The 27263-nt window shown below is 43.9% G+C and overlaps 1 protein-coding gene across 2 annotated transcripts; it reads left to right on the plus strand.

Annotated features, from left to right (window-relative positions):
* Positions 1 to 249: 249 nt before the first annotated feature.
* On the plus strand, positions 250 to 19000 carry LOC118213880 (von Willebrand factor C domain-containing protein 2-like). Of its 2 annotated transcripts, XM_035393095.1 has the most exons (5): positions 250 to 300; positions 1331 to 1406; positions 2436 to 3163; positions 14622 to 14751; positions 17433 to 19000. In XM_035393095.1, the coding sequence occupies exons 3-5, from the start codon at positions 2735 to 2737 to the stop codon at positions 17582 to 17584; spliced, it is 711 nt and encodes a 236-aa protein (XP_035248986.1). In that variant the 5' UTR covers positions 250 to 300; positions 1331 to 1406; positions 2436 to 2734; the 3' UTR covers positions 17585 to 19000. The 2 variants fall into 2 exon arrangements, with proteins under 2 accessions (XP_035248986.1, XP_035248985.1); XM_035393094.1 differs by lacking the exon at positions 250 to 300 and having other exon boundaries at positions 674 to 1406.
* Positions 19001 to 27263: the final 8263 nt, after the last annotated feature.

Raw genomic sequence — 27263 nt, forward strand, 5'->3', positions numbered from 1 at the left:
TCTGACTCGCTTCCAGTGATCCGTTTTAGATGCAGATATAAGCTTTTTATGACGATTACATGATTCATTTCAAAGGAAGATCTATTTCATTCACTCTGGTGTTCGTTGAGTCTTTTCATTTCACTATTATGGTAGGAAGGGGTGTCCCCTATAGGCAGACTTCAGTAGAGCAGTCTTCAGTGAAATTAGTTTTCTCCTTTGAGGGGGGAGACACAGGGGGAGAGAGAGAAAGAGAGAGAGAGAGAGAGAGAGAGAGAGAGAGAGCTCCAACAGGACAAGGTGTTAAGATAACAGGATATGGTATGTTGCACGCACACACGACTGATTTTAAGGAATTAAATTAGCTTCAGAATCTACATAGGCTACCAAATTTATATCAAATTAAATCAAGAAGGAGACACTTCTCAATGCCTCTTAAAGGTTTTCTGCTGCAGTGTTTTCTCTGTAAATTTCGTATATTATATTTTTTCACAAGACACCAGGGGGGAATGCGTTGATTTCGCTTCAGCAAAATGAGATTCAGACTGCCTGCCTCCTAGCATCAAGGACGAGGATCCGCGTGTTAAAAGGGTGCGTTAACTCCAAAAGATTCAAGGGAGCCACACGCTGCGCCAATCACGTGCGGTCCGGCTCAACAGAGGGTGGGGGTGGGGGGGGGGGGTGGAATAAAACAAATCTCCTGCCTCTGTCTGTGGTACTGAAGCTGTCTCTCTCCGTGCTGCTAAAACACATCAGAACGGGGGGTCACGTCACAGAGGAGCTCTGTTCAAATGAACCACGCTTCTGTTATCTGGTCGACTTGCTGTAGCCGGATTGATTCGGGGCTTTTTCCACTCTCGACAGCAGTTTACTTTGCGGCAGCGCTGTAGGACAGCGAGGTGCAGTGCTCCAGTCCTCTGCCCGTGAGCGGATTAGTCTGCGGGCTTAGAGTGCGGTCTACCGAGACTTTTAACTTTGCTGTGCTGCGCTTTAAAGGAATGCTGATTTTCTCGGCAGGTCACTTACTCTAACAGGAAGTAGGGCTTTTATCATTCATAACGTTTTCGATTTTTATAAATTTCCGGTTGGATATTTTCTTTCTGGATCTGGAAGTTCGTTAAAATGGTTACAACGGATCGTGGAGCGAACTGATAACCAGGAATACAAATTGCATGCAGTGCTTGTCCCTGCTTGTTTCTATGATTTCGTGGAGCTGGAGCGCAGTCATGGTTCCTGCCAAGTTACAGGTTACGGAAACTATCTTTCTCGTATTGCTTACTGGACGTTATTGGTGTGCATGTCGGCCATAATCCATTAGTCCTATTTTTTTTTTTTTTTTTTTTGTTCTGAGGTCTGAAACTGGACTGGAACTGAGGATCTGTTTCCCACCAGACCTACAACAATGTGTAAGCTAATGTTACTACGCGGTGAGTAAAACACAAGCTACCCCGTTGGCTTAAGCGCCCTGCAAGAGTTTTCAATATCACTTAAAAGCAATTGCAAACTCTTGCCGAAAAAAACTATGTAGGCCTATATTCGTTGTCAGCGTTATTTTAAAAACATTAGTTTCAAATCGAATACGATTTTGATTGTGATCACGTTGCTACAGTCAACATAATGTAATGTAATCGCGTGAGTTCTGTGCATCTGTTTCACGAGACTTAAGAGTTCCAAAATCACGGGGTAAGTAATACTTCCTTTCTTTATTTAAGCTAGAATCTAATACCAAACATTTGTTCTGTTATGCGCGGTGCAACCTTTTGGGAGAAAATTATGACAAAACGTGACAACGGATATTAATCAACAAGATACCTCATTTGGTCGCGCAAACCTGGAAAACGGAGAGTTAACCTTACAGCAGTCATGCACCTGTTGACTGGATGGCTTGTATAGTTACGTACACCTCGAATTGGCTGTTAATTTTTTTTTTTTTTTTTTTTTTTTTTTGCGTGATAGGGCCTAAATCACGAAGCATTATTTACGTATAATTTCTGTATTAGTTCAAAGTAGCAGTAGATATAATATCACACTTTTATTGTGTTAGTTTTACATTTACATTATTTTTTTAAAATACGATTACTACTACAACTACTACTACTACGAATGACACAAACAGAAGACAATTAATAATAAATATGTGTATGTAACCTTGCATTGCCATCTGCTGCAAGACTAATTAATCTACGTCACAGTTCCGAATATATTGAGTCTGAAAATAGGTTAGGGATTTAGCTTGGTTGTTGTGGTTGTATGCATATTAACCAAATCCCCGTGAAATTCAGTTACATCTTCTTAGGTGTTAATACACTACAGTCATAATGTCTGTCGCTCTTCTGTGACAACTGTAAGCTACTACTGAATACATTTCCACATTTAAGCAATGCCATCCCATTTGTTTGGATGAATTACAGTGAAGTGATGTGACATTTTTTTTGTTCAAATTTGGATGCTTTCAGCTCACGTCTCAGTCTGGGGGAAATTGGGTGCAAAGACAGCTGAGGCCATCTCCCTAAATGCCCAAAGACAGCGGAAATCATCTCTCCAAATGCGCAAAGACAAGTAATATCATCTCTCTAGATGCGCAGAGACAAGTAATACCATCTCCCTGGATGCACAAAGACAAGTAGTAGCATCTCTCCAAATGTGTAAAGACAAGTAATGCCATCTCTCTAAATGTGCAAAAGGACAACAGACTCCGTCTCCTTGGATACGTGAAGACAACCGAAGGCCTCTGACCCTGAATGCATGTGGCAGGATGGGCCCTTCGGTTCCGGCGACCTGCGTGCTGCTCCTCCTGGCCCTGAACGCCGCCGCCTCCCCGGCCTCCCTCAACGCCGAGGATTATCCCGCCGCCGCGGACGAGGCCGAGCGGGCGGAGGTGGCGGAGGAGGAGGCGGGCGGCGGCGGCGGCGGCAACGACGTCCTCTTCGACGACTACCGGGGCAAGGGGTGCGTGGACGACAGCGGCTTCGTGTACGCGCTCGGCGAGCGCTTCTTCCCGGGCCACTCCAGCTGCCCCTGCGTCTGCACCGGGGACGGCCCCGTGTGCGACCAGCCCGACTGCCCCAGGATACACCCCAAGTGCACCAAGGTGGAGCACAACGGCTGCTGCCCCGAGTGCAAGGAGCTCAGGCGCCTGTGCGAGTACCGGGGGCAGACGTACAAGGTCCTGGAGGAGTTTAAGGTAAGGGCCGGATAACCTCGCGCCCAGTTAAATGCACCTATTTACGCAGTTGTGGAGTTACGCTGCATTACAGGCGTTCGTTTAGCAGACGCTCTCATCCAGAGCGACTTACGCAACTTTTTACACAGCCTCTACATTGTATCCAGTTATACAGCTGGATATACACGCTGAAGCAATGCAGGTTAAGCACCTTGCTCAAGAGTACAACAAAATGGGAATCGAACATTTAGACCAGCTCCTTAACCATTGCACTACACTGCCATGGAGTTGAAGTCAGTTTTGCCGTGGAGTTTTTCCAGACCAGGCCTATGATGCTGTTTGTAGCATGGGGCCAAGGCATTGTAGATTCAGATTCAGGATGTCTACAGTTTTCCTCAGTGGTCATGATTGTGAGTGTAAAAAGATGTTAAGTCAGTGAAATTTGTCTTAAAGCTGAAAAGTACATTGTTGTAAAGTCATACACTGGCATGGCAGGTATGCCCGCTGTCTAGCTAAGGGCATGCATGGTTCTCTTAATACCTGTGCAACATGAAGAACATGACACCCATTTCATTTTCACAACAAGAAAAATTGATAAGGCAGGAAATGCTTGATTTGATCAAATATGTTTCTAGTTACCACCGTTTTCTTATTTCATGGTTCCTTTGGCTTTACCAATCATCATACTTTAGGCTGTATGTATTGGGACTCAGTAAATCTTTTTTTTCAGGCAAGGAGTGCCCTGAATAATAATGTTGCCAACACTCGCGCATTGAACAATATAACATGCAAATGGGTTCAACTGATTGGATTCAGGGCCGCCCTATTTCCCATAACTAAAGTAACCTTCCCACATAATTCAAGAGCAGCAGCTGGACAGTCTCGCTGGAAACAGGCAGGATAAATATATCCGATTAATGAAAAGTCTCTGTGCATCGTAATTACGTGATTCATTCTATTTCAACAAGCACGCTACGAGATGCGGGTTTATATTTAGGGCTATTGCTGCAAATCAGCTGCTCAGTTTGCTACAGGAACGGCCGCTGCATTTTCCCTGTTTCTTGACATTGTTGTTTTCTCCTGTTGTCATGGTGGCCATCCATCACATTATTAGACAACGACCTGGACATCAACATAGCTGAACTAAAATTTCTGGCTATTTCCTTCTGATTGCGGCACATCCTGGACGACAGCCACATTTGGACATGATCTCCATCTATCCATCCATCCATCCATCCATCCACACATTATCTATATCTGCTTATCCTGGTCAAGGTCGCAAGGGGTCCTGGAGCCTATTCCAGCATGCGTTGGGCGAGAGGCAGGAATACACCCTGGACAGGTCCATGATCTCCAAACTGATATCTATGATGCTTTTAAGGACAATAATACATGCCATTTGTAGTTGCTGTCCAAAGGTTTCTTGCACATCACAAACATTACATTACATTACAGGCATTTAGCAGACGCTCTTATCCAGAGCGACTTACACAACTTTTACATAGCATTTTACATTGTATCCATTTATACAGCTGGATAGACACTGAAGCAATTTCGGTTAAGTACCTTGCTCAAGGGTACAACGGCAGTGTCCTACCCGGGAATCGAACCTGCAACCTTTCGGTTACAAGCCCAGTTCCTTACCCACTGTGCTACACTCCGTCTATGTGTTCGATGTATTTAAATCATGTGCCTGATGTATTCAAACCCAGGTGAAATATGTGCCGAAGTATTCTGAGGGTGTTCGCACATGCTGTGCACACCAGACCTATTTTTAGAGGCCATGTATCCACACTTTCACCAATTAGGAGACTGTTGAACAGAAGTCTGTGAAGTGCTGGAGAATGTCTTCAGCCTTTGTTACCTTGAATCTAGTCATAGGTGTAGGTACGTTCATTGTAAAAAGGCAAGTTTAGCACAACTTTTTTAAACCGTGTATTACAAACACTTTAAAGAAAACAATCAAACGAAATATTTGACCTGGTATTTGTCAGTAGAATGTTTATTGAAAACAAAACCATTGTGATTTGTGTGTATTTGTAGAAATTGCACGGATCGGTATGCGTAACCCCCCTATGAGCTGTGAAACTAACTCCATCTTTGGAGGACACTAATGTATCTATCCACCGATCCATCCATCTATCTGTCTATCCATCCATCCATCTATCCGTCCATCGACCAATCCATTAATCTCAGCTACCACCTCTCATCTCCAGGATAGTCAATCAATCGCCAAGTACATTTCACACTATTGAAGAAATTGTGGGTTTGACTTTAAGGAATGACAGCAGTAGCAGTCAGCAATCAAAATGAAAAGGTCTACAGTGGTAGCAGCCAATTCAATGGGATTTCTGTGACAGTGACAGAATCAATGAGCTGTTATCAATCCATGGAAGATCTGACACTTTCTAATAATAATATCCTTGTGCTACACCCTACAAACACAGTACAGTAGTGAGAAAAATACAAAAAATAAAAAAATCCTATCAGAATATTTAGCATATCTGTATTTCAGACATATTGTAGATTTTCAGAATAAATAAACCTTGTCTGATTTACACACCATTGGGAACAGTGTGATCCTAGTGAGCATTTACTATTTAATTAATCTTAATCTAAAGTAGAATAAAATTTCCATACAACGGATGAGGAGGAGAAAGCGCTGTACATTGCATTAGGAATGACTGATGCATTTAATCTTGGGCTAGCAGTCCAGAGGTGGGGTTGCACCTTGCCGTAGGACAACGTCAGCAATAGCGGAAGAGGAAATAAATGAGGGGGGAGAAGAAAAAAAAAAAAAACACGGAATAAAACGTGAAATGGGGGTGGAGGGATGGCCTAAAACAGCTGACACGAAAGGAGCGGAGGTGGGTGGCATTTTAGGCCCGTGGGAAAACTGATTAAAGGCCAGTTGATGGGCGCATGTCTCATCCCATGATATGACATCACGATTTAGACATGCTTTCATGTACTAGTGCGCTCAGCAGCTACTGAATTACAGCCTGCAGTGGATTCTGGGTAAAGGTAACAACAGTTAGTGATTATATTCACGAGGAGAGGGTCGTTGTTTTACTAAAGATGAAGCTTCAGGGAAGGCCTTGTGTAGGTCGGAGTAAGGGGTTTGGGAACATTCCCTCACCCGTACTGTCGGTCCTTCAGCAGACGGAATTCTCAGGGCGCCGTGGTAACGCTCTCGGATTCCGGCCCGCTCACACTCTGCGTCCGGAGGGCTTCTAGGCCGCTTCTCGGGCCTGCCGAAGCAGGGGAGCGGGCCTCCCATCGAGCCGTGCGTGCGGCGGGAGAGTCACCTGACTGCGCTGCAAAGGATACGCGAAGCCGGACTAAGTAAAGATGCAAAAAAAAAAAAAAGGCAATAAAAATCAACAATGACACGATTGTTTGCAAATATGTGTGTTTAAGTTACAGAATTTTGCCGTGCTTCTAGGCAAGCTTGAGCAGGCTGAAACTCGCTGGTGCTGTGCTAGCAGTGGCTAGCGCAGGTCCTGTTCCACTGCTACTGAGCTAAAGGCAGCTGCCCCGTAACTTTTCTGCTAAGGGGGAGTTTTTGCCATCGGATATGTCGATCAAGCATTTTGGAAAACTTGTGACTGCCTGACTGGTATGAAGTGCTGGAGAGACAGGGTCGCCTCGGTGTCTAACCTAACGCTAAGTGACTAGTCAGCATTCAGGTTAGGTAGCTGTCTTTATTAGCAAAGTAAATTCAGTCATATTTGGCAATGTTCGCTGGACTTTGGCTCTGGACTTTGAAACCTAAAACAGCATAAAGTAGCTTCACCTGCATAGCCTCACCATTCCGATTTCAATTCATATTTACCTTGTTGGTAAGGTGCAGCAAAATGCTACCCAAATACTGAGTAGCGATTTAAAGCCATTACCATTGGATACTTCATACAAGAGTGCGTACACTTCCCAAAAGTACTAAGCATGTTGTCACAGTGACGCACTGTGTTACACTCATGACATGATCGTGGATGGGCGTGGGATATTTGAGCTTTCCGTTGGATTTAACCTTCTGACTAAAGATCAAACCAACCAGACCCTGAAGCTTGAAGTGCGTGTTAATTGCTGAGAAACAAGACTGAGCTCTTGCTACACTGCTAGACACACAGAACTTGCCATGGGCTCTTTTAGAACAGCCCCCCCAGAGAGAACATTCCAGCACTTCTGCTTGAACCCATCTTCGCACTTCCTGTGAGTGACGGTAGCGCTTAGTACCTCGATGTGTGAGATGACCCAAAATAAACACCCATTAAAAATGAAATGCTGTACAAATAGAACATGTTAAAGTCACATACTCCTTTCATTTTCTAAATCAGCACCTTCCAGCATTTCTTTGGCGAGCGCAATTTGACATGTTTCTGTAGAATCTCCAGATGACCTCAGCACATATGAATAGGGTAATAATAATAATAATAATAAAGGCCATATAAAGTTGTGTAATTGTGAGCAGCGAAGTACAAAATCATATTAGCAGCGCCACAGGACCCACTGTACAGCACCCGGGCAGTGCATACCTGCTGTCCAGAAAAGAGATTCAATTTCGTGAAAAGGCTCCATTATTTCCCCCGTTTGGCTTGCACTGGCGAGAAATACACTCAGCTAACACCCCTCATCCATTTTATGGGTTATACAAAACAATTAAATGGCCCTTCATTTAATAATTATATGAGGAGGAGTGTTCCGTGGGCCTGTGTTAAAATGGCAGATTGAAGTTTAATGCTCTCTCTGAAGCTGAACGGAACAGCTCTGGACATGACAGCGCTCGTGACATTCACACGAAGATCGGCAAATCCCTGCAACAGCGATGCAGGCTGGGCGGCTGAACTTTCTAGAAAGTGTCCTGCTGTCTGAGGAAAATTCGCCATCTGTATGCAAGTCCCTTGTCAGTACAACAACTTGTTTGATTTGTTTTGGGGGGAGGGGGGGGAAAGGATGAACACATTTACCGAATCCTGCCGATGTCTTGTTTTGAGTCTTTGGAGAGTTATGAGGGGAATTATGGTAAATTATATGAGGCTCCCACCTTCCACCTCTCCTCTCTCTCTCCGTGTGGGTCATAGCAGAATCCGCTAATAGTCTTTCAGGATCAGAGCCACTCTGGCTCTCCAGGGACTTCATGGGGTTAACCAATCAGTAGCCTGCTCCATACCATAGCTTACTCACCAGATTTCACACATTAGAAAAATTAATTCCCACAGTGTGACTCCAAAATAAGCTCATTTTACTAATACACTGCCATTTTACTAATACACCAACATCTATTTATGTCTCTAAACACGTCTCGTTTTATGTATAAGTTGATTTAAATTAAATTAGAATTCCCTGCGCATTTGTTTTTGGAAAAAATAATAAAAATCTGATTATAACATATGGTGGTGTGTACCAGAATTGGCACAAAAACATAGAACACACTGATGTCCACCCCCCCATATTACTCATATTAATGTGCAGATGCACACCCTCTACAGTTGTTATTAATCAGTGACTTCAAAGGATCTGCTCTTAGAAGGATCCCAAAATTATATTTGCTTAAAATGAGTCAAGTTTTGTAATACCTGAGAGGAAAAATTAATTTGGTTGAAAGATCTGAACCGTTTTGTTTTTAGAATGTCTGAGAATGTTTGCAATGCACAGCATGGGGGTTCTGGTCCTAAAACCAGGAGCAAATCTTTTACATGGCATCATCACGACTACCCCCTAACAAAACCTTGACACCCCCTGTCAATCTTCACAGTGAGGGTTTGATGTGCCTTCATGACTAATCCCCAACCCTACCTTCAGAGACACCCCCTGTCAGTCGTTCACAGTGAGGGTTTGATGTGCCTTCATGACTAATCCCCAACCCTACCTTCAGAGACACCCCCTGTCAATCTTCACAGTGAGGGTTTGATGCGCCTTCATGACTAATCACAACCCTATTTTCAGACACCCCCTGTCCGTCTTCAGTGAGGGCTTGATGTGCCTTCATGACTAATCCCCAACCCTACCTTCAGGAAGTGTGTGGTGTGAAACTCTGCGCTTCCTCCCAGACACAAACAGTAGCAACCGCCTCTCCGCTGCTGCCACTCTACCTCGCCCCTTTCACTGCACTTGGGAAAACCCCGCGCGACCTTTGCCGTCCAATGGCACGAGGCAGACTGCGAGCAACAACGCATCGAAATACACTGGGGCTGCGGCGCGATGCATTAAAAATGAATGAAGTTACATTTTTTATGGGCTGAGCGATTGCACCGGGGGCCCGTGGGTTGCAGGAGTGTGCCGGGGTCCAGCAGGAATACCAGACTGGAGAGCAGACTGAACCGTGTGCTCTTGACTGATGCAGAGCCATCATTGGACGCATGATGTCTTTCCCCACTTATCCCAGAAGCACAGCATCAAAGCGCAACTGCACGAAGACGTTGCACGAAAACAAAATTTTGTGCAGTGAAAGGGTGTACTTTTTACTTTACTGGCATTTTAAACCAGACGCTGTGATCCAGAGAGACATATAGTGCAAACAGAAAGTACAAAGATCTGGGACTGAAGTGCAGTGATGCCCTAGAGGGGGTGTGGGAGGTGGGGGGGGGGGGGGGGGGGCACGGGGCAATGTGGTCACAAGAGAGAGGTAGCAAGTGAATGATGAGTCATTCCTGGGCAATGCTACCTTATGTCTAAGTAAGCAACAATAGTACTACCTACAGTAGGGGGGTTAAGATAAGTGTGGACTGACTGCTACAACTATTATTACCACTATTACTACTAATAATAATAACAACAACCACGATAAATAACGTCTTGATTGCACCTGCCAGGAAAAGTAGCATTTTATAAAAAATTCTGTGATTGGAGGGAGGAGGGGTTCAGGCAGCAGATGGAGGGTCATTTTACAGGACTCTTTTTCTTATATACTCAAGATCATTGACTCAATCTTTTCCGTTTAATTTTATGCACATGCTCAATTATGTGCTTGTTTTCACGAGGTTCATGTCATGACTCTGAGGCCATGTTTAACGTAGGATTCTGCGTCTTTTTCACAGACAAGAAGAGCCAAAATGGAGGGGGAAACTACATTGTGTTCTGTAAAAACTAATATTTGACATTTGTGTTGTTTATTGATCATAATATTTACACAGCTACTGTTCAATATCAAAGTTATTTTGTTAACAAAGCTAACAGAGAGTGAGCTGTACGTACACAAGTTGCTTTCAGATTATTTGTGGCGAGTAGCTCAGTGGACCTGGTTTTAAACATGTGAACTAACCCTCGAAGAAACGCATGTGTATTGTGGTTATACTTAACTGATCTATTTTACAGTAAGATCAAGGTTTATCACTGCCGTTTTGCTTCATAAGTAAAAAATAAAAAAACAACTATTGTTGACACATGGTTGTGGTCTAGTTCAAGCTATTAACAGGCTGGCACCATTAGAAACCCAACACAAATCCCCCTGAAAAGCACTTTATCTAAGCACTATTTCATCCCGTTGCTTTACAAAAGAATTTATAAAATTACAAAAAATCACAACCAAAATGTCTGTCTGTACAAAGAATACATATTTTTCTGTGTCAGAACCATAACCATAAATCATATGCTAGCTCAGCTGTACAATACTGGCCAATGAGAACATGCTATAACATAATAGCAGAATATAGACATGAGCCATCTTAGCTAAATAGAAGCGTAAAATAAGCTCATAATACAAAACATTCTGTGAGTCCTGTTTCACTGAACACCCCATGGTAACACCTTTTTTTTGTACGGTCTCAGATACGATGCAAATGATGGATTGCTTCCATCCAAATTTTTGTAACCTCGAGAAGCGTGGCGTGAAAGCTGAAATCACCAGTGCTAATCCCACAGACTGATCCCAGAACACTGAAGTGTCATTTAGTTGAGACTGCAAGATTTCTGTTTTTAAAGGCTCTCTCTGGTGCACTGAATGAGCCTTAATAGTTTCAGGCTGAGTGCTGTGAGCCAAGCCATCCGGTCGTTCGAAGTTATCACATGCACCCTGAATGTGGCCAGATATCATCTATTAGCCTTGAGGAATTGATCAGAAGTCTCTCCTCTTGCTGATAATGTCCTAAACAAACAGCAACCGCAGCTTTAAACAAAGCACACAGAGGTTCTGTGCTCTGGTTTGGTGATGGTTTCTCAATGTTGTATTGTTGTTTAGTATTTCAGTGTTGTGCTTTTCAGGAGTATCTCTCAGTGTTGTGGTTTAGTATTTCAGTGCTGTGGTTTAGTATTTCAGTGCTGTGGTTTAGTATTTCAATGTTGTAGTTTAGTATTTCAGTGTTGTGGTTTAGTATTTCAGTGTTGTAGTTTAGTATTTCAGTGCTGTGATTTAGTATTTCAGTGCTGTGATTTAGTATTTCAGTGTTGTAGTTTAGTATTTCAGTGCTGTGGTTTAGTATTTCAATGTTGTAGTTTAGTATTTCAGTGCTGTGGTTTAGTATTTCAGTGCAGTGATTTTCAGGAGTATCTCTCAGTGCTGTGGTTTAGTATTTCAGTGCTGTGGTTTAGTATTTCAGTGCTGTGGTTTAGTATTTCAGTGCAGCGATTTTCAGGAGTATCTCTCAGTGCTGTGGTTTAGTATTTCAGTGTTGTGGTTTAGGGCTAAGGATTGCACTTCCTCTCCCTGCATATCGTGCCTCTGTACCAGAGCGGCTTGTCTTCAGCCAGACGGCCAGAACGGACTAAAATCTGAGGAGGCACTGAGATCATTGGCATTCTCGCTGCATCTGGGCATTCGGCTAAATATAGTGGAGAGATAATGGCTCTCTGGAGATCTGTGGCCCTTTAGATTTTAGACTGCACTGGTCAGATAAGATTAAAAGACAAATTCCTGGACGGAAAAGCACACAAGTGCAGAATCCATAGGTGTTTTCTCGGGGCTCGTGGCTGTTGCCTGCTTACCAGACCGTTCCGTTAATATGCAGCACGCTGTGTGCCGCGGATCGATATCGCCTGGGCAAGCTGGCGGTCGCGCTCCGAGTTCCCCCCCAGGGCACCCGTGGGTTTAACGGCTGAAGAGTTGCCTCTCCTCCATTTCTCGTCAACTGAAGTGTGGCCTGGAGGTTCTGCAAACTCATGACTGTGTAATTTGTGTCAGGGGGGAAAAAAAAAAAAAAAAAAAAAGGAAAAAAGAAAAAAAAAGCTGAATCCGCTCGACCAAAACTTCTAGAGACAGACAAAAAAAAATATTATAAAAATAATAATAATAATAATAAATTCAAACTTGATTCCCAAAAACCTTTCATTAGATTTACAAACTCTGACACACCGTCCCAAGCTAGGAGATTAAATTATTCACTGGAACCTTCAGTGTGTGATTTATGGGCTTGCTTTTCACTAATGGGTATTGCTAATTAGCCTAGCTAGCTTAGTACACCGTATACAGTGTATTAGCCGTGTTTGTTTAATTATTACTTCTTATACGTATTTTTTGTATACTAATTTTGATGGCAGTCCAATAATTCAGCTGTTCAAATTCCCCAAAGCAAAGTGAAGGTGCAGGCATTGCATTTAATTTCTAAATATTTTTAATCTGTGTTCAGGAAGGAAGCTCTCTCAACATGATTGCCTAGACCATGTGGTCTCGTCCAGTTTGATGAATTTACTTATTTGCAGCAAACGGTATGATTAGTGAAAGGTCACAGGCTACCGAAGGTAATGATCACCAGCCGACATGAATCAGGCTGTATTCACTCACATACAGGCTACAGGGGCCAATAAGAGACACTGTGTTCACTCACACAGAGGCTACAGGGGCCCATTTTATACACTGTGTTCACTCACACACAGGCTGCAGGGGCCTATTTGAGACTGACTGTGTTCACTCACATACAGGCTACAGGGGCCCATTTGAGACTGACTGTGTTCACTCACATACAGGCTACAGGGGCCAATTTTATACACTGTGTTTACTCACACACAGGCTACAGGGGCCCATTTGAGACTGACTGTGCTCACTCACACACAGGCTACAGGGGCCAATTTTATACACTGTGTTTACTCACACACAGGCTACAGGGGCCCATTTGAGACTGACTGTGTTCACTCACACACAGGCTACAGGGGCCAATTTTATACACTGTGTTTACTCACACACAGGCTACAGGGGCCCATTTGAGACTGACTGTGTTCACTTACACACAGGCTGCAGGGGCCCATTTTATACACTGTTTATTCACACACAGGCTGCAGGGGCCCATTTTATACACTGTGTTCACTCACACACAGGCTGCAGGGGCCCATTTGAGACTGACTGTGTTCACTCACACACAGGCTACAGGGGTCCATTTGAGACACTGTGTTCACTTACACACAGGCTGCAGGGGCCCATTTTATACACTGTGTTTACTCACACACAGGCTACAGGGGCCCATTTGAGACTGACTGTGTTCACTTACACACAGGCTGCAGGGGGCCAGAACACCCCTGAGTCAGGCTCTCTTTTTGGCATAATTGGTGTGTTTAGCATCAGGGGCCCCAGAGAGCTATGTTTACCGTGGGAACAGCTTGGATAATGAGAGTGGCAGCAGTTTAAGAGCTCTGGGTAAAATAGGATAATCCTGTATTGAACTATTTATGAATAAACGAGGAGAACCGTTCGAGCCTGCAGAGACGCATTGTCTTACAAAAAGTGTTTCAGGATTACACTGGCTGTCTTTAAGTCCCGGTGTTTGTTAGTGTTTCGTCTTCAGGACATAGTTCCCATGGGCCCTTAACAAATATTGTCATTATTACACATTACTTTTGTTACGAGGGAATAATGCTTTGTGTTCATATGGAAAATGATTGCACGCAATTGCATAAGTAGCCATCACGCATTAGACGAATGCGCACAACTCTGCACCTTGCGTACGTGAGACTGAATGTAACCAGGAGCCAAAATGGCCTCTTTAGATAAATCATTGCTGCAGTATCCTGCTATTAATACATATGTTGTATTCCCCCCTGAATAAAGCCATAAATAAAGCGTAAAGCATAAACATCCACACGAGGAAAAAAAGTCCAGGAAAGTGAGGACGCAGCCTTGGGGAGGCTGGGTGTGGGCGGTTAGATTTGTTGCTGGTGGTAGCATCAGCGGCAGTTGCTGGAGGATTGGGTCTGATAAAAATAGCGAAATAATTACAAGGGAAAACACAAAAAGCCAGACCCCTCGCAGAACGACGGGCTGGACGTGGTCCGAGCCACGAGAGCTCCGTTCTGCAGACTGAGCAACTGCTGCTTTCCCCACCAAGGCTGCGATTCATCACGGCGTGCTTCGTGAAAGGCTGAAGGTTTACATTTTAGAACGTAAACGTGTTTGTGGCAGTCTGAGGTGCAAATTCTTCAAAACCTAAAATTGTTACTGACTGTGTTATTGTTACTAATTGTCACTAAATCCCTTCCTCCCTCCTTCCCTCCCTCCCTCTCAATTACTCTGCTCCCCCCCCCCCCCTCCATTTCTCTCTGCTCCCCCCCTCCCCAGCCGTCTCCGTGTGAATGGTGCCGGTGTGAGCCCAGTAAAGAGGTGCACTGCGTGGTGGCCGACTGCGCCGTGCCGGAGTGCGTCAACCCCGTGTACGAGCCGGAGCAGTGCTGCCCCGTCTGCAAGAACGGTACGGCCACTTCCTGTTCCGCAGCCGGGGGGCGGAGTTACGCTCACAACAAGATTCCGCCAATCAAACTATCCAGGAGAGACCAAGAGCAACGCAAACTGACCAATACTGAGAAGTTATATATATATATATATATATATATATATATATATATATATATATATATATATATATATATATATTATTTATTGAGTACCTTTTTAAGATAAGAGATCCTTTTTTTTAGGTGGGGGAATCCATCAATTAAAAGACTGGATTTCAACAGGTCTTGGAGGCATATGGCTGTGTGACAAATATGTCCCCCCCTGGCCTGCTACGTAGGCTTCGTCTAATGTGTGAGGAACAGTTGCAGCGTAAAAGTATGTGTACTGCAGGGTTTTGGGAAGAAAATTAAGAACTGGCGCTGGCGTTGAACCCGCTCCTGAGAGTGGGGGGCCTGTGACTTCCCCCGGCCAGTCCCGCTTCGGCAAAGACGAAGTCCCAACGTCCTGTCAGAGGGCTATTTGGTGTATTGCTGGTGCGATATTAAAATCCCAAGGGTGGCTTCAGGTGCTTCGGAGGCTCTGTGGTGTGGTTACGGGCGTGAAGATAAACTCAAAAAAAAAACGGCCATTTTCCTCACTTCAGCCCTCGCCGGAACTCTTCTTGACTCCGAAAGTCCTCTCGGCGAGGCAAACTCACAAACAAAACCGCCGCCGCCGCCGCGTCTTCCAGCAGAACACGGACAATTAAAAATAAAAAAACCCATTCCGGTAGCCCATCCTCCACTCCCCCATGTGCGTTTCTCTTCTGAGCTCATGAAGAAGTCACATGGGAGTAGCCCCACCCCCAGGGGCCACCTGGTTTACATCACTTGACGCCAGCAACCAATCATGAAAGAAGAGGAAAGATTATAGGTGTGTGTGTGTGTATGAATGTATCATGCACTTGTAACAGTTGGCAAGCTGAGAATCTGTGGAGCAGTTCCCTTAGAACCAAATAGGTTCTTGTATCACCTTCATCTTAAGGGTGACCTTACCTTTTAGAATCTCCTGACTTAAGTGTACTTAAAGGGGATTTAAAAAAAAACATGAGCCCTAAGCCCTGTATCAGAGTGGTAATGATTTTAAAGAAATCCAAAAAAATTCCATAATAGCGTCATGTGGAGCTGAAGAAATGCAGCTCGTGAATTATGAATGAGGACAGAGCCTGTGATTCAGAAAGCAGAACGCTCCATGCCACAGCAATACCAAACGGATACACTCAAAGTCGTCAGTGAAAAGAATACTTGCGTTCCACATATTAACAACTATTAGTAGTGCAACGAGCCACCTGGCAGAGACGCCCCAGGGACGCAGAGAGGAAATGGAACCTGATGACGTCCTCTCTGAATTTTTAAACTATCTTCATTCTGCCAGCAAATACAGCAGTGTGGCACCTGCTTAAGTTATATATATATATATATAACTTATATACACATACATATACAACACATATACACACACACACATATATGCATACAAATAATTAAAGCAGGTGCCACACTGCTGTATTTGCTGGCAGAATGAAGATAATTTAAAAATTCAGAGAGGACGTCATCACTGGGTTTCTGTGTCGGGACTCCCCATGGTCTGATTGCAGATCCTGCCCACAGATCCTGCCCGGTTCAGTGCCAGGTCTCTCTGGCATCATCACGGGGGCAGTTCACATTTGGGCTGTAGCATCACCCAGGGAGGGAGGGATTCAGTTAGCACGGCTGCTCCCGCCCCATCGCTCACCCTGTGAGACCCGCAGTCGGTCTGCGTCAGCTGCGCGTGAAGAGCGCCCCTTTGACTGCGCAGCTCAGCGAGCGCAGACTGCAGAAGCACAGGGAGCTACAGCTGGCAGCACAGACTTTCTCTCCCAAACTGAAGCAGAACGTGGCCGCAAGGAGACAGGCCTACAAGTACAGCTACAACTTTCTAAATTTAGTGAAGAGAGAAACAGAGAGAAACCCACTTGGGTTTCTGTTTGTGCCCCCAGTTCTCTTTGAAGTGCTCTCTATCTCTCACTGTATTGAAGTAGGAAATTTCGAAATAGAAGCTGTACCCTCTAACTTTCTGGATCTTTGGATGAACACTGGCTGAAAAATGCTCACTGTCGCACTAAAAGGGAGAGGTCGCCAGGTTGACAGGTGATGTGAATGTGATTGCAGAGCAGAGGGTAAAAGATGCTTGCTTCAGCCAGAAGTGATTAGTGACAGGCACTGTCAGGACGAAAAAAAAATGCTGAGGTGTTCCAGCACAAACTGTTCTGCCGCAGGAAGCTGGCTCCAGTTTAATTACATTACATTATTTATTCTATTGCGTTATTTATTTACTTAGTGGACACTTCTTACTTCTGCAACATGAGTGCATCTTGGAATATTTATAAGCTGCGCACACTCCTTTCTCCAACCGCGAACCCATCATTTGGAAGCCCTTAGAGTGATTTGTCAATCTCAGAATGTGAACTTGCTTAGTTCAGGTTTTCAGGAGCCTGTGCAATGTCTACCTACCAGGTACATCCAACCAAAAACTTTCCAGAATTTTCTAAAGAAACTATAGAGTGCAACCCTGAGGGCTGGGGGTTGTAGGGTCCTCAGGTCTGGATTGTGTCCTGTAAGTTTGTTAAAATATGGAAGCACAGATTTTAGTTTAGTAACTTTTTCCTCTTTCTATCAGGCCCGAACTGCTTTGCCGGTTCAACCATCATCCCGGCTGGTATCGAGGTGAAGGTGGACGGCTGCACCATCTGCCGATGCCACATGGGGGACTGGTGGAAACCGGCCCAGTGTCTACGCAGGGAGTGCCTCAACGGACACACGTCTCCATAGCAAAGGGGCGGAGCTACAGCGTGACATGGGCGGAGCTAAAAGCGCAGCATGCCACGTGTGGGCGTGGCGGCTGGACGACAATCCAGTGGAGATCGGAGGCCGTTTTGATCTGGGATTGGCCGAAAGGATGCAGCGACTGCAGCAACTTCATGCCACAGCATTGGTTTTATTAACTTCGATAACTTTTATTATTATTACTACTACTTGTTTATGCTGCTCAAACAGACAGATTGTCTAGGACATTTGTGTTTCAACACAAAGTGCTTGCATTGTTTAAAAAAAAAAAAAAACAATACGGTCTTCAACCATCTGCCTAGACTGTGACCATAAAGAGTAATACAAAGAGTAATAAAAGAACAAAGAAAATGTACAAAGCAACAAGACAGGGTGAGTAAGGGCCAGGTTTATGGAATTATGGGTAAACTAAAACTACTCACATTCCAGTGTAGAGGGGCACTCACTTGTGCCCAAAATATGTGCCCAAAATTTGTATTTACCTGTGGGGGATATAGTCAGCAGCTCCCTACCCGTCAAATTGGTATTGTCATGTCCTACCCAACCAGAGGCAATTCTCCAACTCAAGCAGTGCATTAAGAGGCAGCTTCTGTACTGGGCCATATCAGGCCTGCAGAACTCTTTCTGTCCACTAGAGGGTGGTGTACATCTGTAGGCACAGGGCAATATCACCGAGACCAAACCCTGAGTGGGGTAAAGCAATGTGCCTTCAAAGCCTTTGCTCTCAAGCTCTGAGTAAAGAGGATAAGGAGGAATAGAAGAAAGGAGAGCTGAAGATAGGGAAATAATGGAAGGAAGATGAATGAAGCTGAAGGAAGAGGAGTGGCAGAACATTAAGAAGAATAATGGTAATTACAAAGAGGCAAAGGAACATGCCTTCACAGCATTGCGCCAGAAGACCCGGATTACCCATGGGATTACCTCTGAAATACAACCTGAAAATCCCATATTTGCTGACACGCTAATTCTTAAGATTATTTTAACTGCCTGTGTTTTTTTCTTTTTTTTTTAAGTAAATAGCTTGAATTCAAAGCAATTGGAAGGTACAGTTTACTCTGTTTTCATTTCATTTGATCAGGCATTTGATCTGATGGATAAGCGCTTTAAGCTTGCGGCAGACACATTTGGCCAGAGCAAGAGAAAGAACAAGGGACAGTGTGTGTGCAGAGTCAGGACCCATGCGTCACTTGGACCTCAAAGTACCACCCAGTCCAGCAATCATGCATCAAGAAAGCCCACACATCAGCAAGTCCTTGGACCTGTAACACCTGACAGCTGAAGAAAAGTTCTACTTTTCTATTCACTTACTTTGCTGAACCTACACTCTGAACAGTTCACTGCCTGTGTACAATTTTACATTGTCCATTTCTGTTGTGAAAGACTGACAGGTACTATAAAAATGCTACAAATAGAGTCAGGGGTTTGAATCAGGAAGACAAGCAGAAAACCATCCTCCCAAAACCCCCATTATAAAATGACACATACCAGCTGTTGATTCAAGGCTGAAATCCACTGATTCAAGGTGATTATATCACTGGCAGTTTATCCCAGGATGGATCCTTGATGGTTAATCTTTTAGATCGTATTACCCCACTGGTGATGGATGGAGTTGATGAACTAAGAAGGGCTTGAGGTGAGCAGCAGTGAGACAGAACCTCATTTAAGCAGATTCTCCACAGTACCCTAAAGACTCAGTCCCTCCCCACAGTTCCCTAAAGGGTCACTCTTCCCCCATAGTTCCCCAAAGGCCCACTCTTCCCCTATAGTTCCCTAAAGGCTCACTCTTCCCCTATAGTTCCCCAAAGGCCCACTCTTCCCCTATAGTTCCCTAAAGGTTCACTCTTCCCCCACAGTTCCCGAAAGGCTCACTCTTCCCCCACAGTTCCCGAAAGGCTCACTCTTCCCCCACAGTTCCCGAAAGGCTCACTCTTCCCCCACAGTTCCCGAAAGGCTCACTCTTCCCCCACAGTTCCCGAAAGGCTCACTCTTCCCCTATAGTTCCCTAAAGGTTCACTCTTCCCCTATAGTTCCCTAAAGGCTCACTCTTCCCCTATAGTTCCCTAAAGGTTGACTCTTCCCCTATAGTTCCCCAAAGGCTCACTCTTCCCCCATAGCTCCATAAAGGCTCACTTTTCCCTCATAGCTCCATAAAGGCCCACTCTTCCCCTATAGTTCCCTAAAGGCCCACTCTTCCCCTATAGTTCCCCAAAGGCCCACTCTTCCCCTATAGTTCCCTAAAGGTTCACTCTTCCCCCACAGTTCCCGAAAGGCTCACTCTTCCCCCACAGTTCCCGAAAGGCTCACTCTTCCCCCACAGTTCCCGAAAGGCTCACTCTTCCCCCACAGTTCCCGAAAGGCTCACTCTTCCCCCACAGTTCCCGAAAGGCTCACTCTTCCCCTATAGTTCCCGAAAGGCTCACTCTTCCCCTATAGTTCCCTAAAGGCTCACTCTTCCCCTATAGTTCCCGAAAGGCTCACTCTTCCCCTATAGTTCCCGAAAGTCTCACTCTTCCCCTATAGCTCCATAAAGGCTCACTCTTCCCCCACAGTTCCCTAAAGGCTCAGGCCCTCCTGAGACCTGAATATTATATTAAATTCCTATGGACACAGTTTCTATTGCATGCAACCTATAGGGATTTAAACTTGCATTATAATGAATATCCTCATGGGGGCCCCCGTAGGCACTGGATTTGCACAAGCACCTGACTAATCGTACAAGTTGTGTTTACTTGTGACCCTCATAAAAGTAACGTGTTTTCCTAACACATGGAGAGGAAGTAAATACAGAAGGAATGCCAAACAAAAAATGTCCAGTATCTGCCTGCACACAGAAGAATGTAATATATTCTTCACAGTTTGCAATTTATCCATACTTTCACAGAAAACAACAGTAAATCAACATTTTCTTGTTGTTGTATGGAGACTAAGAACAAGGGGAAAGAGCAAGAAGGTTAGAGCACAAGAGCTTTGAGAGGCAGATGGATACCACCCGAATACAAAAACTTCCACAACTTGACAAACTTAAGGGTTTAAAGCATTACCCAAGCAGAAAGTTGTCTTACACAGCACTTCTATGGAATCCACTAATGGAGCAATTTTCAGACTAACTAATAAAACTTCCTTCCGAGCCATGCAAATCAAGATGGGGCAGTTAGTATTCTGCTGCGTTGTCCCATTCCCAGCATCTCAATTATCAAGCTTTAGATTTGTAAACTTCCCCAAATACTACTGCCCTGGCACAGTGTGATGTGATAATGGTCTAATATGTGCAGTCAAAGGTGGCTCAACTGACCTCAAGCTGAGGGTAAAAGCAGGTCGTGTTACATCCCAAATCCACCCACAATACAATAACAAGGACAACAGGAATTGGAGCGCAACAAAGTCCCTTGTGTCTAAAACAAAGGAACGTTCAAAAGAAATTTACCCAACATACTATAAACAAAACACATTTATTATAAAGACACAAAAACGAAACCCAAAAACCACAAAATGTATACACAAACAGTCATAAGTGTTGGACAAAACAGGTCAGGCCAAAGCAGGGCCTACAGAAGACTACTTACCCTGGTCTACTACAAGTAGTCATCTTTCTCCTGATGGAAACAATAATGGTGAGTTTTCCACAGTCTTTCCTACTCTGACCTAAAACTTAACAAAAACGTGTGCATGAAATAAAAAGAACATTCCCTGTCCAACACCACACAAAAAGGCAAATGAAGAACTAAACAAAACCACAAGTCTGCATCATGGTGCATGGTCCAGCCACAAAATCTCTCTGCAAAAGAATATCCCCTTTCTTCAGCTGCAGCAGGCTTATGGAGGGCCACAGGCAGGTGAAGCCAATCAGGCAATCAGCAGCTTGTTAAGGTGGAGCTCCAGGTTAACAAGTAGAGGACAGAAGCACAGATCACCAGCAGGGGGAAGTTAAATCACCAGCACATAACAGGTGGGAAAACTACCTTGGAAACAAGGAATCCTATTAAGGCTGTAGTGGCCACAACTGGCCAATAGGAGGCAGCACATAGTCTCCTGGGAGGCAGTAATGTGCTAAAGGGGATGGGTCACACCAAATGCAATGCAATCTCTTCATTCAGTCAGTTAAATTAAATGACAAAGATCCCCCAAAGCCCACAGAGATCACACTCCATTTAATAATGACACGCTTGCTTTGGTAATCGTAAAATTATGGGTAAAATGAATTTATTTTAAATGAACCACATCACACATTACTGAAAGATCTAGATCAGTGGTGTCAAACTCGTGCCATGGAGGGCTGTGTGTATGCAGGTTTTCATTCCAGCCTCAGATCTTGATTATATAATTAGTTAAATTATTTGCTGAATTAGGGATGCAGGTTTGTGCACAATGGTGACCCGACGTCTATGGTGACCCGCATTGTCTAAATAAAAATTTTCTTATATTCTGTGCTTCAATGCAGTTAAACGCATATGGCTGAATGAGTAATTGGACTCAATTAAGGCAGCATTCATTGGTTGGAATGAAAACCTGCATACACACGGCCCTCCATGGCACGAGTTTGACACCACTGATCTAGATCGTGAGTGTGTATTTCTCCAGTTCACAGAGTCTGTATAGGCAGTAAAGTCCAGGTTGTTCTCTTATGACACATCCACACAACAATGTTCAGATGAGTTTCCAATGCTATGAGCTGAAATGCGGAATTGGTTAACATTCCCTCTTCTCCTTTTTTGTGTTCACATCTGTGGTCATGTGACTGGAGGTGGGAGAAACCGGGTCCACCTCCCTCCCTGTTTCAGTTATGAATCCCACCAGCCATCCCCAGCCCATAATCCCCTTTACTGTCCTGCTCCACCACGTTGACGTCACAAGATTCTTCTTCCTGAAATGTGTTTATCATTGATATACTGCATGTGGACGAGTCTCTCTGTGTCTCTCTTCCTTTCAGTTTTACTTTTGTGAAGCAGGCGTTTGTGTTCTGCTTCCTGTGCCAGTCACTCTCACCCATACTCACTCTCTTACACTCGGGGCGATATAGCTCAGGAGGTAAGACCGATTGTCTGGTAGTTGGAGGGTTGCCGGTTCAAACCCCGCCCTGGGCATGTCGAAGTGTCCTTGAACAAGACACCTAACCCCTAACCCCTAACTGCTCTGGCGAATGAGAGGCATCAATTGTAAAGCGCTTTGGATAAAAGCGCTATATAAATGCAGTCCATTTACCATTTACACTCTCTCATTCTCTCTCACTCAAAAAACCACCCTGGCCGTACACTTGCACACCAACCTCTCAATTAATTTTTGTTTTGAAAATGAAAACCATCATTGAATTCAGCCGACACCAACTGTTGCTGAATGATATGAACGATTGTTCTAATAAAACTGTTATTAAAAATGTGTGCCTGACAACCAATGGAGAGAATAATACTGTTATACAATCAACTTTAATCATTAAATGCAGCAGGGGTTCTTTCTGTGAAAATAAATATTAATATTTAATTTGCTTTTATCTTTTGGTATGCAATTATTTTGAAATCTGCTTTGTCATCTAAAACAAGTTGAGAAGTGTATGAAATTTAAATTCAAGGAAAGTGTTTCCTTTCATCTAGCAAACAGCCGCCATTTATGCTGATTGATAAATGCTTTGTATGCCCAACTGAATATTTTCCATGAGTGTATTTCTTTGTACCCCAAAGACACAAGTTTATCTTTTAAAAGAATATATATGTACAGCTTGTAAATATCCAGAAAGGTGTATGTATTTCCAAATTCCAGTGTGGAAAAATGTGTATTATTTATTAAGAAAAAAGCTATTTTGTTAAACGGACCAAAGAAAAGGTGTTCTTCAGCAAAATCTTGTCTTTATTTTAATTTATCATTCTTTGTACATAATGTGGGATGTACAGTCGTGTTCACTCTGACAGCGGTTCTGTTTTGCAAGCATACTGAACTTAGATACTGGGGCTACATGTGTTTCCATAAAATAGGTAACTATTGCTTTTCATTAGTACCTGGTATTAGAAAAATGCATCTCTCCCACAACTTGAGGATTACTTTAGATCACTGCTGAAACAACAGCATCAGATGACCACCCAAGAGTTAAGAACTACAGCAAGCATAACTGAGCATACCAAACAGCTATGACAGTGCCTAGGCCTAGTGTGTGTGTGTGTTTGTCTATGCCTGTGTGTATGTGTCTGTATGTGCATGTGTGCATGTCTGTTCCTGTGTGTGTGTTTGTGCCTGTGTGTTTGTGTGTATGTCTGTGCCTGTATGTGTCTGTTTGTATGTGTGTGTGTGTCTATGCCTGTGTGTATGTGTCTGTGTGTGCATGTCTGTACCTGTGTGTGTGTTTGTGCTTGTGTGTATGTGTGTGTGTGTCTGTGCCTGTGTGTGTCTGTTTGTGTTTGTACACCTGTGCCGTGTGTGTGCGTCTGTGCCTGTGCATGTGTGTGTGTGTGCCTGTGTGTATGTGTGTGTCCGTGCCTGTGTGTGTCTGTTTGTACACCTGTGCCATGTGTGTGCGTCTGTGCCTGTGCATGTGTGTGTGTCTGTGCCTGTGTGTGTGTGTGTTTGTGTGTGTGTGTGTTACAGCAATACCTGGCCAACAGTAAAAACTCAGAATTATTACCACTTGAGGCCTTAAAGGAATGGAAGTTGTTTGAACAGGAAAACAAACAGAGAGAGAGAAAGTATGAGACATGAGGAGAAATGTAACGATACAAAGGGAGAGAGAGAGAGAGCAGGAGGGAAAGAAATCTGCCCGTATTTCTCTTCTTCACACACACACAGTCTCATTTGCCCACCAATTAATCATAACCCTTGAATCCTATATTCACACCATTAATTGACCCTTTACTTCTTCCCGGATGGTGAGTGCAATTTAATGCAGCGCATAGCACGTAGCAATCAACAGCATCCTTGACTAATCCCATTGAGAGCAGCATCCTGGCAAAAGGCCAGACGAGTACTCAGAACCATCTGGAGCACGAGCTCTGGGAATTACACTGCCTTTCTTAAAGAGACGGCACCAACTTTCTGCCTGGGGGATTAACTGCTTTCGTTTTCCACGACCTTTCTGCGATCCGCTCTATCGACCCTTGAAGCCCAGGTAGTTTCGCCCCGCCGGATTTGCCGATTACCGTAAGCCCTTGGCCCTGACCCGAAGCAGGGGACCACTTGTTTTTATTCGATTTTTGGTTTTAACATTTGGTAAAGAAATGTGTAATTGCCTAATCCGCAATCACTTCAAATAAAGGCAACGCTGCCAAACGTTGCAGTGCCACTTATGCAGTCATGAGGTGCATTTAAAAGATCCCAAATTGCTATTACAAAAAAAAAAACAAAAAAAAAAACACCATTACACAGAAAGCTGAAATCTCCTTGGCATCTGTGTTCAAACTGGCTCTAATGCTTTCTCAGATACCGTCAAGAGCGAAATTGATTTCTCAGGGGAATCGCATTCAATTGTGGCCTATAGCAAAGTCATTCTTTTTGATGTCATTTGCAAGAATAAAGTAAAAGGTGAGCGGGGGACACTGACGCTGTTGTGATGTTTTTGGAGAGAGACATCTTGTGGTTCACTACAATGTACTCTGACTGAGGAGCATTTTCAGCTGCACATTTCCTTAAATGCTATTATTATTATTATTATTATTATTATTATTATGTTATTAGTACTACTAGTAGTAGCAGCAGTAGCAACAGCAGCAGTAGAAGTAGTAGCAGTACCAGCAGTAGCAGTAGCAGTAGCAGTAGCAGCAGTAGCAGCAATAGTAGTAGCAGTATCAGCAGTAGCGGTAGTAGTTGTAGTAGCAGTAGCAAGAGTAGTAGTAGCAGTAGTAGTAGCAGCAGCAGCAGCAGCAGCAGTAACAGTAGCAGCAGTAGTAGTAGAAGTAGCAGTAGCAGTAGCAGCAATAGTAGTAGCAGTAGCAGCAGCAGTAGCAGTAGCAGTTGTGGCAGTCCTAGTAGCAGCAGCAGCAGTAGCAGTAGTAGTTGTAGTAGCATTAGCAAGAGTAGTAGTAGCAGTAGCAGCAGCAGTAGCAGTAGCAAGAGTAGTAGTAGTAGCAGTAGCAAGATTAGTAGTAGCAGCAGTAGTAGCAGCAGCAAGAGCAGTAGCAGCAGTAACAGTAAGAACGGCCAGCCTTAATGGAGCTTATAACAACAGTCATAATTCAGTCAATAAAGTTCTCATATCATTTGACTTTTTCAAAACAGTCACATGTACATCACAACTAAGCAGTAGGAGCAAAAAAAAAAAAAAAAGAACGAAAGGAAGGAAGGAAGGTTGGCTCACAATTTTTTCACCGAGTGATAAATTACATTTTCAAACACGTGAACAACATTTAAATCCATAGGCATTTTCAATCATCCCGTCTTCAGTTATGTGAAAATAAAATTGATCATGGCAGGACAAAAGTAGATGGTTTAATACTTTCCCTCATTAGCAGATTTCTCCGATACATACCACTCGTGTCGCCGGTGTTTCCAGGCCTGCCCAGATCTTGGTTCTGGCCATTTTGGGTGGGATTTGAGAGACCATTGGCTGAAAATATTTCTGATCTGTCAATACTGCCTGTCAGGGGACCAGCAGTACCAGCAAACTGAGGTTCATTTACAGCCAAATCATTCGTTTTTTTTTTTTTTTTTTGGCATTTCTACAGCTACCACAATTTGTTATCGTTTTACATCTAAGTAAAACACAAAGATTATTGTGGTAGTGGATACTGCAATACTTTCATTTTCAGTATTTGAAAATGAAGATGAAATGCAGGCAAATCCTGAAGCATGGTTCTATGCTGGGTTTTTTTTCTTCTTTTGACTCAGATGAATCTCCCACTTGAACATTCAGACATCGTTTTCCGTACTTGCAAGCTTTTTTTTTTTTTTTTTTTTAAATCTGACTATGGATTTTTTATGTCAGTGAGTGCATATACACTGCTTTTTTGTGAATATACTACAGTCCCCAGAAATACAGCTCTGAAAAAGATGCATACTGTAAGCTAGCCATCCAATTCACTAATGACAGCATGGTGGATTGTTTTAGTAAATCTGTTATTATTATGAGATCTGTTTTTCTTTCTCTCCTTGCCCCCTCAATCCTGGTGGCCCTCGGCTGATTGCTGACTGATCTCAAGCCACCATCAGGCACAGAATGAGAGCCTAAACTGAGGTCTGTCTGGAACGCTGCCCATCACCTACCCCTTCCCACTCACCTCCGAAATATTTACCGGTCTCTTGGTCTCGCTATCGTGACCCTGCTACCTAGGGTCACAGTGCAGGACCAGTCGCCATCAGGTTTCTCTTCATCGCGTCATTGGCCGCCATTGCTTCCCCACTTCCTGCTTAATTGCGTATTTGGCTCTGCGAGGGCTAAACACAGAACAGACGGAATCAGACTAACCCAGCGATAATCCCAGCAATGCGGCTGGATTATTTAAAATAAATAAATATTTTTTGGGGCTTTTTTCATCTTTATTCGGACAGAACAGTGTAGAGAGACAGGAATAATTAGGAGGAGGAGAGAGAGGGAGAGACGAGCGACAAAGGTGCACGCGGCTCGCATCGAGCATGTGGATAGCGCTCTACGGACTGCCCCACTAGAGGCCCCATGCAGCCGGATTATTACTGGGAATGGGAGAGCCATAATTCCAAACTATATTCCTGGAGGACAAAGGGGAGACCGTGG

Source organism: Anguilla anguilla, chromosome 15, assembly GCF_013347855.1.
Source record: "Anguilla anguilla isolate fAngAng1 chromosome 15, fAngAng1.pri, whole genome shotgun sequence".
NCBI classification, from domain to species: domain Eukaryota; kingdom Metazoa; phylum Chordata; class Actinopteri; order Anguilliformes; family Anguillidae; genus Anguilla; species Anguilla anguilla.

Coding starts and splice junctions, on each gene's coding strand:
- LOC118213880 (XM_035393095.1), top strand. CDS start 2,735: ATGGGCCCTTCGGTTCCGGCGACCTGCGTGCTGCTCCTCCTGGCCCTG. Junction 3,164..14,621: donor AGGTCCTGGAGGAGTTTAAG/GTAAGGGCCGGA, acceptor CCCCCTCCCCAG/CCGTCTCCGTGTGAATGGTG. Junction 14,752..17,432: donor CTGCCCCGTCTGCAAGAACG/GTACGGCCACTT, acceptor TCTTTCTATCAG/GCCCGAACTGCTTTGCCGGT.